Raw genomic sequence first — 14,871 nt, forward strand, 5'->3', positions numbered from 1 at the left:
TCTATCAAAATTTAAGGAGACTGAGAGATGAATGATCCAAGGAAGATTCTTGGGGGAGATAGGACTTAAGCTAGGTCTTGGTTCAGGGGCACCACACTTAATACTATCCAACCTGCCTGAAGGCTGGGTACTAGATCCAATGGTTAGTTGAGGAAATATTTAACTCTGATAGCTGTTATTCTAAAGCTTACAGACAAAATGGACAATTGCACACAGTCCTGAGACAAAAGAAGATCTTAGTACATAAAAATTAGCCTCACCAGTGCAGCCAAATAACGAAGCACCTTGTTATCATTCAACAGCATTTTAAGAACATTTGTTTTTGGAGCTTTTGGAATGAGAACAAAGCAATTCTGAGCAGAATCTTCAAAGAGTCCAAAACCATTATAAGGAGGTAATTCCTGGAGACACACAGGAAACAAGAAGTAAGGCAGATGCTACTTGTGTTAAAATTACATTAAAGGTAACTGTAACTTTCTTAAAAAAAAAAAAAACAATTCTGGAAAACACTTATTCAAGAATATTTTTATATATAAAAATATAGTAAAAAACCAACATATCACTTATTCCCTTACTCTTTATTTATGGATTCTACATCATGTTCATTGATCATAGAAATAACTATTGATGCTACAAAGTAACTCCCAGGGCCGGATAGAAACTATTGCTGATGTCTACTGACCCCTTCCTACCAAAGCAAAGCCTGATCCCACCCTCAGTCTCAATGCAGATGACCTTGTGGTCATCCTAAAATGGTGAGGCCCATAGATCTGTCTGTGACTTTGTTGTTCTAGGGTGTGAGCTTCACCCTGGCAGATCTGGAAACTTTCCTTAGTCCACCCAAAGAGTGAGTGTGTGTGTGTGTGTGTGTGTGTGTGTACACGCATGCACTACATTTGGGAAAGAAGTGGGCCTGACTTTATTTATGCTGCTTTTCCTCCTATCTATCTCCATATTTCTAATATTTTTATTTCTTGATTTTTGAATCACAGAAGATGACAGCTATACTTTTCTGAGTACTCAGACCCCTTGTCCACACAGGAGTCCCCTTTTTTAGTGAAGAAGCTCATTTAGGAAATCAAGTTTCAAATGCAAAGGTTATTGGATGAGTTGGTAGGAAGGTATACATTGAGCTTATATGTTTCATTCGAGCTCCATGAAGAACTTGAAGCATCAGTGTAGCATGCCAAGATTAATTTCCCTAAGAACTTTAGGTCAGAAACTTAAGTTTTCCTCTTCCTTATCAATGCTGGCAAACATCAGCACTGTTCTATTTCCCTGACTCCTTTTTGCTATACTTTCTAAGGAAACTTAGCTTGTACCACACTTTTTCACTTGTAGATAGATACCTTCCCCAAATCTCTTTATATATTGTATGTAGGCATTTTAACAAATTTGTCCATATGGTCCCTAGTACCATCTATAACAGGGTATTCTCTCAATAATGAATGATTCTACTAAATTCATCCAAGGTGTACTACTGGCAACACTGACTCCCTCACCCACTTGCTAGGGTTGCAGTTAATGTGATCATCATGGCTAGAATATAACTAGTAGATTCAGCAGATGGACAATGGCTTAATTGCTTTAATTGCAAAACTACTCAATGAATATACAGGTCACTATGGATAGAGGGACCTTGGGCTGAAATCATACATGCTAAGCATTTGAATTTCCTCTGGAAGCTAGGAAGAAACTGCAAAGTGGTGAAACCTGAACTTGCTTTGCATCTGTACCAGCATACAATGAGAGCACCCTGGTTGGGGAATGAAGGTGGAGGTAGAGAGATTTACAATAAGGGGGTATAATCCTGTGTGCCTTCTTCCTAAGTTCCTATTGTGTTTGGACAAAGCTGTTTTCCCTTGAATCACAACTCATTTCCCTTGCTTGGATAAAGACCCTCCCTAAATATCAACTCATATGCCTGGGTTCCTGGTACCTTGCTTCTCATCCTCTAAGCTACTGCCTGGGTCCTGTTCTAAACTAGAAGAGCTTCTAAGTTGTCCTGTATATGCTAAAAAAAAAAAAAAACTAGAAGAGCTGTTCATCTGAATATGGACATCATCACTCCTAGACATTCCTGCTCATATGACCCACTTACCAGAATTTCTGTCTGTACTTTCTTAGCCAAGCTAGTACACGTGGAGCCTGAGAGTTCCATAATCCTTCAGATACTACTTTTAGGGGCCACCCCCATAGCAGCTTAGCTCTCCTAATTCTGGCTTCTTCCTCTTCCCTGCCAGCATGCCTCCAGATGGAGCCAGCCTGAGATAAAACACATCTGGCCATTGGGTCCATGTTTACTTATTCCTGATCTAGCAGATCAGCTTGACTTACGTTTGCCATGGTTTCATTCAATTCTCGAATTGAATATATCCACTTCATATCTACTTCTGTCCCTGACCTTTGTCTTGGCTCTAGCTTTATCCCTCTAGACCTTGCTGCTGCTTTTTAAATTTTTATATATATTTTTAATTTCAGAATATTATAGGGGTACAAATGTTTTGGTTACCTAAATTGCTTTTGTATGGTGTGAGTCACAGTTGTGTGTCCATCACCCAGATAGTGTGCATTGTACCCGTTAGGTGTGAATTTACCCATCCCCTCCTCCCCCCTCCCACCTGCTGGATTTCCGATCAGTATTATTTCCATATATGCACATAAGTGTTGACTGATTAGTTTCAATTTAATGGTGAATACGTGTGGTGTACTTCTACTTACTAAAAAAAATGTTAACTGTAAAACAGCCTCAGACAGGTCCTTCAGGAGGTATTTGAGAATTGTTTTTGACAGCATTGTTATCATGGGAGATAATATGTTATCATGTTATCAATGTTATCATGGGAGATAATAACTCCATGTGTTTTACTGCTCCTGAAGACCTCTGGTGGGGCAAGATGTAGAGGTGAAAGACAGTGATATTGATGATCCTGACCCTGTGTAGGCCTAGGCTAATGTGTATACTTGTGTCTCAGTTTTCAATAAAAAAGTAAAAAAAAAAAATTCAAAAATAGAAAAAAGCTTATAGAATTATTTTATTTTATTTTATTTTATTTTATTTTATTTTATTTTATTTTATTTTATTTTATTTGCATCAGAGTCTCACTTTTGTTGCCCAGACTAGAGAGAGTGCCATGGCATCAGCTGAGCTCACAGCAACCTCAAACTCCTGGGCTCAAGCAATCCTGCTGCCTCAGCTTCCTGAGTACCTGGGACTACAGGCATGCGCCACCATGCCCAGCTAATTTTTTCTATATATATTAGTTGGCCAATTAATTTCTATTTATAGTAGAGACGGGGTGGGTCTCCCTCTTGCTCAGGTTGGTTTCGAATTCCTGACCTTGAGCAATCCGCCTGCCTCAACCTTCCAGAGTGCTAGGATTACAGGCGTGAGCCACCACGCCTGAGCTAGAATAAGGATATAAAGAAAAATATTTTTGCATAATTGTACAATGTTTTCTGTTTTAAGCTAAGTATTATTATAAAAGAGTCAAAAAGTTACAAAAAATTAAAAATTTATAAAGCAAAAAGTTATAATAAGCTGAGGTTAATTTATTATTGAAGAAAAACTTTTTTTATAAATTAGTGTAGCCCAAGGGTACAGTGTTTATAAAGTCTACAGTAATGGACAGTAATGTTCTAGGCCTTTACATTCACTCACCACTCACTCTCTGACTAACCCAGACCAACTTACAGTCCTAAATCTCCACTCACAATAAGTGCCCTAAACAGGTGTATCTTTTAAAAATCTTTATACTGTATTTTTACTGTGCCTTTTCTATGTTTAGATAAATAAATACTTACCATTGTGTTATAATTATCTACAGTATTCAGTACAATAACAGGTTTGTGGCCTAGGAGCACTAGGCTACACAATCTAGGTTTGTGTAAGTACATTCTATAATGTTCACACAACACACTTGCCTACTGAAGCATTTCTCAGAATGCATCCCTGTCATTAAGTGACACATGACTATATTTGAGGAGATAATGGCTGAAAACTTCCTAAATTTGATAAAGACATGAGTAGAAATATCCAAGGAGCTTAACAAATTCCAAGTAAGATGAATTCAGAGATACATTATAATTAAACATTTGAAAGATAAGACAAAGAGAAAACCTTGAAAGCAGCAAGAAAGAAATATCTCATTGCATACAAAGGACTCTCAATAAAATTACCAGCAAATTTCTTATCAGAAACTTTGAAGGCCAGAAGGCTAATATATTCAAATTGCTAAAAGAAAAAAAAAACCTGTCAACCAAGAATACTATATCCATATCCTTAAAAAATGAGGGAGAGGCTGGTCCGATGGTTATCAAAACTTATTAACACTAGTGTCACTAAAGTTGGTATTCAACCCCCCACTGCTAAATTTGACTGGATTTAAATATACATATATATTTATATAAAATTTTAAAAAATAAAAATAAAAATTAGGGAGAAATTAAGACATTGCCAGATAAACAGAAGCTGAGGGAGTTAGTTACCGCTACACCTGCCCTGCATGAAATGTTCCTGGGAGCCCTGCAGGGTGAAATGAAAGGACACTAGACAGCAACCTGAAGACACATGAAGAAATAAAAATCTTGATAAAGATAAATACATGGACAATTACAAAATTATTGTATTATTGTAACAATAATTTGTATCTTTGTTTTCTCCATGATTTAAGGGACTGATATTCTTCACCACCATGTTCAAAAATTTAAAAGAAAAATAAGAGAAAATTTAAAATAAGAAAATAAAAAAAGAGACTGATACATTTTAAAAATAATCTAAAAGCTCTTATTTATTATTGTTATTATATTGTTATTGTTATTATATCTTGTTTATTATTGTTATTATTATTATCTTGTTTATTATTATTGTTGCAGCTCTTGTTTGTAACTCTACATGTTCTTTTCTACATAGCTTAAGAGACTAAAGCATTTAAATGAATGTTTAATATAACTGAATTATACGCTTGAAATGGTAAATTTTATGCTATGTAAACTTGACCACAATAGAAAATTTTAAAATTAAAAATAAAATAAAAATAAATAAGTTTCTAAAAAATTAATAGAATACTGGGTATGAATTCAAGCCATGTAGAGGAGTATAAAAAGAAATGTCTCTTGTCATCTCCTGCTTCCCTGCCTACTTCCCCATTCTCACATGTTGAACTAACCACTGTTAATACAGGGTGTCCCAAAAGTCTCCATACAAAGGAAAAATTTTATAGAATTTTGTAATGAATATTTTGTAAATAAAGGTACATTTTAGCTACAATTTCGCATTTTCCCTATGTATGGCAACTTTTGGGACACCCTGAGATAGTAAGGTAGCTATCTTTCCAGGTCTTTCCTTCAGCATATATAAGCAGATATTATATATAGAAATTTATAAAAATAGGACCATGTTATATAGATACATATTCACTTAAAAATATGTTATGAACATTTTTTCATGTTAATATGTATAGACTTACTGCCTTTTTTTCTTTACAGGCCTTATAGTCTTTTAATTGTATGGATAGACATAATTTATTTTGTCAATCTCCTTACAGTTTGTTTTATTACAAATAATGTTACAATACATATTCTTCTACATATCTTTTTATAGTACCCAAAGTTATATTTTCTAGATCAAAGATATGCAATATTTTATTTTGAAAACAATTAAAATGATGACAAATTGCCCTTCAGAAAGGTTATTCTGAATTGCTTTCCCATTACAGTTTATGAAAATTCCCATTTCTTCAAATAGGGTAAACACTGGATACTGTGAATCTTTTAAAATTGAACAGATCTAAAAACTTCATTGTTATCATTCTATTTCTTTGATTATCAATTAGATTGGGGGCCTTTTCATAGTTTTTTTGGCCATTTATATTTCTTATTTTTGTAAACTACTCTATTACATGTACTTTGTTCATTTTGTGTGTGGGGGGGTATTCACTATTCACATAGAAGTCCTTTTTTTCCTTTTTCTTAAATTTCTACCTCAGAAACGAATTTTATCACCACACTAAGAGCTACTGTCCAATTACCTGCTTTATAGGAGGTGGTTCCTGCTTGCTCATATCAATATGTGGCAAATCAGGGATTCCAAACTTCTCTTTGTAATACTGTCGAGTAAATGGATCACAATCATAAATGAAGAAAGTTCTCCCAAGGATAGTCAGTGGTTTCCCAACAATGAAGTCTTTGGCAGTATACCATTCCAACACCTCTTGATCAGAGATTTCCAGCACACACCGAGGGAAGTTCTCTAATATAAGATGGTGTTAGAGAGAAAAGAAGAAGAAATGAGTATGGGAAGAAAGACTGACACACAACGACCAGGCATTCCTGAGAACCTGGGGGAGTAGAGTCCTTTTGCTCTGGTCAAGGGTCAGGGACTTCCCTTCATTCCCACCAGACCATAAGGCTATATATTTCTATCTGTTGACAGGACACATAAATAATATCCCAGATGGGTTTTGTAAAGTTTCTGTCCCATATTCAGCTCAAACTATCACTACAGATCACTAATCTTAGCAGAATTAATGCTTAGAAGAAATCATTACAGAAGGAAAGAATAAGCACCCTTTTTCTATAAGGTTAGCATCTTAGGTCTGGGAGAGATCTAAGTTATTTAGTTCAGTTTCCTACCCATTTATCCATTCATCCAACATTTTTAGTGACCACCTGTATCATGTACTGAGTACACTGCTAAATACTGGGAATACAACTATTAAAAGTATAGACACAATTCCTGCCTTCATGAAGAAAATACTCTGTTTAGGGTGGCAGACACTAAATAATTACACAAAGAATGGTTTCATGGCAATTGCAATCATTGCAATCATTAGGACAGTGTGACCTAGTCCTTGAAGCAGGGGGCAGGGACAGTCAGCAAGATGATTACAGTAATCCATTCATGTGGGAATCAATCGTGTTTTTTAATTTTGAAATATTTAGGGGGTACAAATGTTTTTGTTAGATTGGATACCTCTCATAATGCTTAAGTCGGAGCTTTTAGTGTGGCCATCACCTGAATAGCATTCATTATACATGATAGGTAGGTTTTTACCCACACCCCATCCATCCTGCCTCCCGCCTTCTTGATTTTCTATGACCTTTTCATTTCTTTGTGCTCATCTATGCCCATCAATTAGCTCCCAATTATTAAAGGGTACATGTGGTGTTTTTTGTTTTTTTTTTTTCCCATTCCTGAGGTACTTCACTTAAGATAATGGTCTCTAATTCCATCCACATTGCTGCAAAAGAGATTATTTCATTCCTTTTTATGGCTGAGCAGTACTCCATGGTATACATATACCACATTTTCTTAATATAATCATTAACTGATGAGTACTTAGGTTGATTCCACATCTTTGTGATTGTGAATTGTGCTGCAGTAAACATTTGAGTGCAGGAATGAATCATTTTTTAAAAGTAGAATCAATCTTGCATTTTTGGAATAAATCCAATTTTGTCATACTGTTTTATGAGAACTAAGGGTTAACTTGTTTAAGATTGATTCCCTGTAGCCTGGCCTCCATGGAAATCATACGAGTCACTTAGTTCTGACAGAGTGCCACATCTTATAGCTGTAACCACAAAACCTTGACACAGAACCACTATCACACGGGAGGTAAGAAGTAGCCTGTTATTCTCCTAACTGGTAATTCCTAACATTGAAAAATAGGAAGAAGGCTTAGTTTCTGCTATATCATACATAAAGGCTTGAACTCTGGCCCTTGATTATGGGAAAGGAGTGGCTGGTATTTACCTAATCGTGCATCTTAAAAGCCCTACAATCCAAAGGATCCTTCTCCCAATGTCTAGTGCCTAACCCTACAAGATCCCTTTGAGCTGCTGCAGGAAGTAATGGGCAACGGGGTACATAGTTCATGACTACATGAGTTTCCCTCAGTATATACCATATTCCAGATCTGGTATATGTGTGTGTGTGCTGTACAGCCATTTGCCTTTGTTTGGTCAATAAATTATTTTTTTTTCATACACTGCTGAATTTGGTTTACTGATATCTTGTTTAAGATTGTTGCATATATCTTCATAAGTGAGGCTGGCTGTAGTTTTTCTTTCTCATGGTGTTCTTGGTTTCACTGACTTTTTTAAATGGATGAATTAAGAAGTTCTTCATTTTTTTTCTGAATAAGTTTGTGTTAAGCTTGGAATTACGTATTCTTTAAATGTTTGACAAAACTCCTGTAAAATTATATGCACCTGGTGTTTTCTTTGTGGGAAAATTTTAAACTGAATTTATTTCTTTAATGGTTAAAGACATCTGGTTTTCTATTTCTTCTTGAATAAGTTATATTTTCCTAAAAATTTGCTCAATTTACCTAAGTTTTCAAATTTATTGGCAGGAAGTTGTTAGGTATTATCTTAGTGTGTGTGTGTGTGTGTGTGTGTGTGTGTGTGTGTGTGTGTGTGTATGTTTTGAGACAGAGTCCCACTCTGTTGCCCAGGCTAAAGTGCCCTGGCTTCAGCCTAGCTCACAGCAACCTCAAACTCCTAGGCTCAAGCAATTCTTCTGCCTCAGCTTCCCGAGTAGCTGGGACTACAGACACACACCACTATGCCTGGCTAATTTTTTCTATATATTTTTAGTTTGCCAATTAATTTCTTTCTATTTTTAGTAGAGATGGGGTCTTGCTCTTGCTCAGGCTGATTTTGAACTCCTGACCTTAAGCTATCCTCCCTCATCAGCCTCCCAGAGTGCTAGGATCACAGGCATGAGCCACGCCTGGCCAGCAGCACTATTTGTTAATAGGGCTATTTGTTAACTATTTGATGACAATTCCAGCACTTTCCCCACCAGATCATCTTTTCATCTTTATAAAAAATCTAACAACTATGGATGTGTGGGTCCATTTCTGTACAATTCATTCTGCATCATTGATGTATATGTCTATCTTACCAGACTGTAAAGCCTTTGAAATATGGGCCTATACTAGTTTTAGATTTCCATTGCCTAGCATGGTGTTTTCTTCATCTATGTGGATGTTCAGTTAATATTATTTAAATGATTGAATGAGGCAATAAAGATGGTCAGAGAGTTAGGAAAAACATTCAACTTTCTGGAGCACCAAAAGTCTAACTAAGAGGTGTTCCAGATTCATTTAAAAGGCAAGATCAGGCTGGGTGTAGTGGCTCATGCTTGTAGGCTCAGCACTTTGTGAAGCTGAAGTGTGAGGGTTGCTTGACTCAAGGAGTTTGAGACCAGCCTAAGCAACATAGTGGAAGTCTATCTCTACAAAAAATAAAAAAATTAGCCAGGCATGGTAGTGCATGCCTGTGGTCCCAGCTACTCAGAAGACTGAGGTGGGAGGATTGCTTAAACCCAGGAGTTGACTGTGCCACTGCACTCCAGCCTAGGTGACAGAGTGAGACCCTATCTAAAAAGTAAATGAATAACTAAATAAAATGGCACAAATTATGAAAGCCAGTTTAAAGGATAACTCACATATTTAGACTTTCAGAATCTCATGCCTTGGGTTTAAGAGCTGAGTAGGCTTTTATTAGGACAAATATCCATTTTGACATTACCTGCCACCTACTGGTCACCTGTAATTACCCTCAACAAAAAAATAACTTTCAGAATTCCTGATATTTTAACTCCATCCATCATAAATATATAATTCTGATTAATCTTAACCATTAAAACAAGGCCCTGGCAGACAGAACTTTTAAAAGATACTCCCATAATTTCCTTATTACTGTCCAACACAAACTCTTTGCCTAGCGACCATCTCTTGGCTATCCCTAAACATGCCATACTTGTTCCTAATTCTCAATCTTTGCTCTTGCTCCTCTCTCTAGCATGTTCTTTCTCTTTGTTCTCTGCCATTCTAAATCTGGGTACAATCCCACCTCTTCCACAAAGACTTCTTTAGTCTTTCAGGCCCACAATCTCTCTCTCTGACCTCCATCTGCATGACAAAACTAATTACATAATCAGATAATCTGATATACTCTGTTATTATTTAACAGCTTTGTGTATTTTATATGATTAGTCTCCCTAGTTACACTAGAAGTGCCTCAAAGACAGGATTCAGGGGCTGGGAGTTACATTTTCATTTTATCCTCCAGAGCACTTAGCACATGAAATGGTTCCCATAGCAGATATTTAACTATTGCTTAACTAAATTTAATAAAAATCAACCACTGAATAAATGCCTTTGAACATCAATTAGATGCCATTCCTTTAAAACCACCATTCTAGTTAAAGGAATTATTTAGCTGGTGGGAGCTTAGCCTTTTCTGTACTGTACTTTTCTGTACTGTTACCTCATGACTAAAAAGATGTGTTTCCTGTCTCTTAAAAGGACCCCCTATCTGTCTCTCCATACAACTTTGATAAAAATTTTTTTAATTTAAAAAACATTTAAAGTTATAGAAGAGGATGATTATGTATTGAAGGTTTGAAACACAGGTCACATTGATAAGGCAGAGACAAACCTAGAACCTGAAATTTCCAGGGATTCAGTTTCAGCGAGGCTTTTTTCATACCACCCTGAATATATTCCTATTCTTTCTTTTTATCTACTGTAAATCTAACATTTGTTAGCTCCAGATGGTAGGAATTTCTGGCTCATTTAAGCATTCTGGAAGGCCAAAATTAGTATATTAGTCCCAGTGTCACTGAACTCCAAGAGGGTTTTATAGGAGGCTGAGTATAAGAATATGCATGGTAGGCAGTAGCTGGACTGTGCTGAACTAGGGCACAGATCCAGTTGTTGCTATTTGAGAATATAAGCTGTGTTCGCAGTTATTCTCAATTTTCAAAAAAAGAGATATTTAATGTGAACTCTCCTAATGTTAAAATGATAACCATTTTCAGTCCCTTTTATCCTTTTCCCCAAATCTCATTCTCCTTTCCCTCATATGCAACCATTCTAATGTGCAGCTTTTTAATTGTGTGCTTGTGTGCTGTTTTGCATGTATTTCACATTATGTAAATGTTATCATATTATATATCTCATTCTATTTTTTTTCCTACACAGCACTATATTTTTAAGATACACCCATTTGTTTTCTGTGTATATCTTGTTCATTGCTTCTAACTACTATATATTAATCAAAATGTATGTTCACCATATTTTGTTTATCCACTCTCCCAGTGATGGAAATCTCCAACTCCTTGCATTTTTAAAAATAACACTGCATTTTTTAAACAAATACACTGTGCTGGCCAAGTAATACCTGTGGATAGGTTGAATTTAGCCTCAGACTATCAATTTGTTTATCACCTCTAATCTAGACAAACTTCTTACTCAATACTTGGAATTTCTTACCTTCTAGTTCCCAAAAATAGAGTAAGAAGGAAAAATCAATGAAAGTATTTATGGAATTCTGTTAGCCACCCAAACATGATAGGTGTCATTATGTGTGGCCAAGATGACACCTGTGTAAGAGAAAATTCTTAAACTACTAAGTCAATAACTGAAGAAAGCCAGCTTATCTCAGGAGACAGTAAACAACACGTATCCACTGCTATTTTGTTGCATTCTCACTCTCCAACATGCCAGGTTATTTTAAACCAGCAAAGAAAAAGCAGGGGTTGACACAATGGACCCCACCTCTTATGAGTCACATACATGCTTTTTCCAATCTGAAGTCAAACCACATAGAAACTTCCTGTTTAGAAAGTCGTTGAGGTGAGAAGCAAAGTGAGGAAAGCATATAAGGAAATGCTAAGCTATATCCTTGAATGACAACAGGGCTGTTTGAAAAATGTATTAGTAATCTAATATTAAATAGTTTCGGTTCAGAAGTCTTGCTCTACGGCACTTTAAATGAATCTCCCACTTCTGTTTTCATTTTGTTTCCTTGAGCTGGGTATCAGTCATCTCTACCAGACTGTCTCAGAGGCATGCCTGGACCAAGAGGAAAGTAAAGGAGGAAAGTTGTGGGAAAGCCATTTTCTGAGCACCTAAGAAAATATAGCTAAAGCCTCCCAAGAATAAAGGAATAACCACGCTGATTAAGTAATTTCTTTAAGATCCTAAAAATGTACCAAGTAACAAATGGTAAACTGAATCAAACATACTTGAATTCTCCACTAAAACCTTGGGCATACGCTGCCGGTTCATTAGGAGTGGGAAAGGATCTCGGCCATTATTCCGTTCGTGGACCTCTCGAACTTCCACCGTGTCATCCATAAGATAGTAATGAATGATGTAGTTCCGACATTCACCGAACATGCTGTCTGTATCATCCCAAGTGGCATAGAATCGAAGAACCTTTGAGGAATCCAAAGTAGTGACTCAAGTAAGAATCCTAAAAGTGGAGAGTTTAAGTTGGCTGCTTTGGCATTTATGTATCAGACAATGATGAAAAGATTAGCTGGAAAGACTATGAAGTAACCTCAGATGGTAAATTAAAACAAAGAAATATTCATCAAAGATACTAAAACATCTGAAATTATGTACCAGATGTCAGCAGCTGGAAAGAATTAAGTAATAGGATTATAAGTTTGTGCCAAGAAAAAACAGCTCACTTTGATCCAAAATATTAGTCAGTGAAAGAGAAGCTGAATTAAAAGAGCATGAGGTCCTTTATACAGTGGCTTATATATATTAATAAAGGTATATGTAATATGGTTTATATACAATTAGTATGGAAAGAATTTTCACTTATTAACCAGAATTTTTTTTGGTCCCATTGACATACATCTTCTATTAATAGTATCAATACAATCTTTAAATACAAAATAATAACAGATGTATGACTGACATATAGAAAATCTTTAAACGATTGTGCTAATGCTAGGTTAAATTTTCTGAACTATTAATGAGTTAAATTTCTGGAAAAAAAAGAGCACCAAAAAAGCATTGAGGGTGATCTCTCCCTTTTCTCTTTCTTTTTAGTTACAAAAAGGAGAAGATTGAAATCTGTTTATATACATCAGCTCACAAGGGGGAAGATTACAAAGGTTAGAACAAAGTTGGAAAATGCTCAGAACATTCTGTACTCCAACATTAATATAACATTTAACAGGGAAGCATCTGCAATGGAGTTTCTGTGAAATTACCTATTTTAATATTAGAAACCTACATATATACAATAGCTTTGAAATTTCCCAATAATTCATTTAAGGTTTCCCACAGGATTCTATAAGATTAACTCACACTATTTGGGGAAAGAAATGGTCAACTGGAAATGTAAAGTGGGCAGCATATGTAGCTCAGGAATAGTTTTAAGATTTAAATATTTGGTAGGATTCACAGGACTTAACTCCACAATCTTCTCTGCATCTCTAATATGAGACTTAGGCACTCCTACATTTCTAACCCTAGATGAAAACAGAAAGACAGCACTGTACCCAAACAGTTAATTTACAGATGTAATGTTTCAAAGTAGTTACCAATACAGCTACCCAAATGGCTTGCCAAGAAATTCGTGCCATATTTGGAAACTAGTAATTCTACTTACAGTAGGTGCTTAGGCCACTTACTTGTTTGTCAAAGGTAAGAAACTGCTTGAGCTGATCAAAGTCCGATGGGGTGATATACTTGCGAACGGGCTGTTTCCGGAGTTCAGTGTAAGGATCAAGAACCATTTTCTCTGCTGGATTTAATTCAATTCCTTGACTTTCCAAAAATGTCTAGTAATTCAAAATTAATAATGATAATTTTTCTTAGAGCTTCTTAGAGTAAGTAAAAAAGTGATGGTATAAAAATAAGTATAATATTAACTTCTATGCCATTGATCCAGTTAACCATTAGTTTGCTGCTTGAGTATGTCTCAGCTGCTTTGTCTCCAACTAACCCAGCTCCATAATGCAGATAATAATTGATAATTACCTAAAATATTCTATACTGTAAAATTGCTAGGTAATAAGCTAAGCTAGTTGGAAGGCACAGTGAAAAAGTAACTGAATTCAACTATGAATTTAGATCAATAAAATTTAATTAGGTGCCCAAGAACAGAGTACATTCTAGGATTGCTTACATACACACATCTGGAACCTAACCATGGTTTCAAATAGGTAATTTATATCAGGTATGGAGGCAAATTGCACAATGGCCAAGTTAGGATGAAATCATATTCCCAACTTTCCAACTCACTTAAAACATGCGTTGTATATGATTAAGTCCCTCCCCCTCACCAAAAAACAAAAGAAAGCATACCCACTGGTTATTTTAAACCAGAAAAATGTTTTAGCAAAATAGGAAAGAGAAACCAAGTACTCAAATATCACCAGAAAAACTTAAAGAAAGCATCTGAATTTGACATAATCTTGAATTTTCCTTTTCTAATTATGAATGATATAATATTATTTTCAGAGTCATATCTTTTAATATAACTTGACATTTCATCTTCTTAAAAGCACCACCATAAACTGTACCCTTTATGATAATCAGAAAAGAACAATTTCAGGATATCTGTTAACATTATGGAAGTGAAAATTAACCTAAAATTTAGGTTTCTTTTGGGAATTGTGTGGTTCGCTTTTGAACAATTCAATAGAGTAAACACAGAACTCAGAGACAAAATATGTGGGTTCTAGTATTAGCTCCACTGCTAACTAGCTTATGATCTTAATATTTAAAGTTTTATTAGGCAGTCTCCAATGTCTTTTCAATATAAAAATATTGAGCTCTTCTATTAAACTATTGAGCTGGAAATAATGACTAGCAATAAAATTTTCCCTTTAGATGGTGGATTAGTATAGCAAGATTAACTAATTGTGGTATTTAATGAGTGTTGTACTCCCTTCTCATACTTTCAACAGACATTCAGGCCCTTTCTAAACTTTATCTTAGGGATTCTGGCAGGCATGCAGAAGCTTCTTGCAGTTGTCTGTTTTTCCTGTCTCTTAGAAAAGCCTTCTAAACTCTTTGAAGAGATCATTCTAAAATGTCCCAAAAGGAA

The 14,871-nt window shown here is 35.6% G+C and overlaps 1 protein-coding gene across 1 annotated transcript in view; it reads right to left on the reverse strand.

Annotated features, from left to right (window-relative positions):
- Positions 1 to 14,871, reverse strand: part of EFHC1 (EF-hand domain containing 1) — a 56,148-nt gene that overhangs the window by 23,986 nt on the left and 17,291 nt on the right. Inside the window, exons 4-7 of the mRNA XM_012760851.3 lie at positions 13,451 to 13,600; positions 12,044 to 12,236; positions 6,030 to 6,250; positions 261 to 401 (exon numbers count right to left, since the gene is read on the reverse strand). Coding sequence (XP_012616305.1) covers positions 261 to 401; positions 6,030 to 6,250; positions 12,044 to 12,236; positions 13,451 to 13,600 — 705 coding nt within the window. The remainder of the gene's footprint in view (positions 1 to 260; positions 402 to 6,029; positions 6,251 to 12,043; positions 12,237 to 13,450; positions 13,601 to 14,871) is intronic.

This window comes from Microcebus murinus, chromosome 5 (assembly GCF_040939455.1).
Source record: "Microcebus murinus isolate Inina chromosome 5, M.murinus_Inina_mat1.0, whole genome shotgun sequence".
Taxonomy (NCBI): Eukaryota; Metazoa; Chordata; class Mammalia; order Primates; family Cheirogaleidae; genus Microcebus; species Microcebus murinus.